We start from the raw sequence: 989 nt of genomic DNA on the forward strand, positions 1-989 counted from the left end.
ATAGATTTTAAGCATCCAATCAATTGAAATGAAGCACAATCCATAAAAGTCTTTGCAAAATTATATTCCTTTTTGAGGGGGTGGCACTCTACGGAAATATTCCATTTCTTTTTCCTCTGTGAGAAAGAAGAATAAAATAGTAAAAGAGGGCGAGTGTCTCTGGGGTGGGATGTGGGGGAATAGGTGGGTAATTCGAGGTACAGCCGCACACTTTCCACCCTCATAGCCATGCCTCACAAAATTGAGATCAAGAACTTCCTGCTCACAGCCAGAGGAAAAGATGCCAAATCTGCCAAGATCAAGAAAGATAAGGATAATGTGAAGTTTAAAGTTCGATGCAGCAGAAGCCATTATACCTTGGTCATCACAGACAAAGAAAGGAAGCAGTCCCTGCCCTCTGGTTTCACAGTGAAGGAGCTGAAATGAACCAGACATTCTGATCTGAACTGTACTGAAATTTTAAAAATTAAAAAAAAAAAAGTATAAGAGGAAATGCAAGGGGAGGAGGAGTAGAGAAAGGGTAGCTGGACCTGTGCAGAGAAAGGCAAATTGGAAGGGAGAAGAAAGACATTTATTTGACTTTCCTACTGTACTTAAGTATGTTCAGGAGTACAGAGAAATGTGAAGGCACAGACCTGGAGCCACCTTTACCTTCTGGCTGGATTGGGACTAGGGTGGAGATGGAAGTGGCAGGAGACAAAGAGGGCGGACAAAATCCTGGAGAATAGTTACTACATGTAATAAAAGATAAAGATTAGGAAACTAAAGCTAATAGTTTATCTCTTTACTGAAAAGGACAGGAAGGTATGTTTATAGAGAAGTGGGATTATTCAAGGAAAGTGAATTCTGTGGGAACTTTGGATATATCCATCTTCTTGTCATCTTTTTTCCTTATCTCCTTTCCTACTAACCTCTACCTCTTTTACTACAATTACAATCTCTTCTCCATCTCTTTCTTTCTCCTTCTGTCTTCTTCTCTTCAATTGCCC

At 40.0% G+C, this 989-nt stretch overlaps 1 protein-coding gene across 1 annotated transcript; it reads left to right on the plus strand.

The window, feature by feature from the left end:
* The first annotated feature begins 228 nt into the window (after window positions 1–228).
* Window positions 229–426, plus strand: LOC120583838 (60S ribosomal protein L38-like). The gene has a single exon (XM_039839337.1). It carries the CDS (start codon window positions 229–231, stop codon window positions 424–426), a length of 198 nt encoding a protein of 65 aa, XP_039695271.1.
* Window positions 427–989: the final 563 nt, after the last annotated feature.

The sequence above is a fragment of the Pteropus medius genome, unplaced genomic scaffold, assembly GCF_902729225.1.
Source record: "Pteropus medius unplaced genomic scaffold, Ma_sr-lr_union100, whole genome shotgun sequence".
Taxonomy (NCBI): domain Eukaryota; kingdom Metazoa; phylum Chordata; class Mammalia; order Chiroptera; family Pteropodidae; genus Pteropus; species Pteropus medius.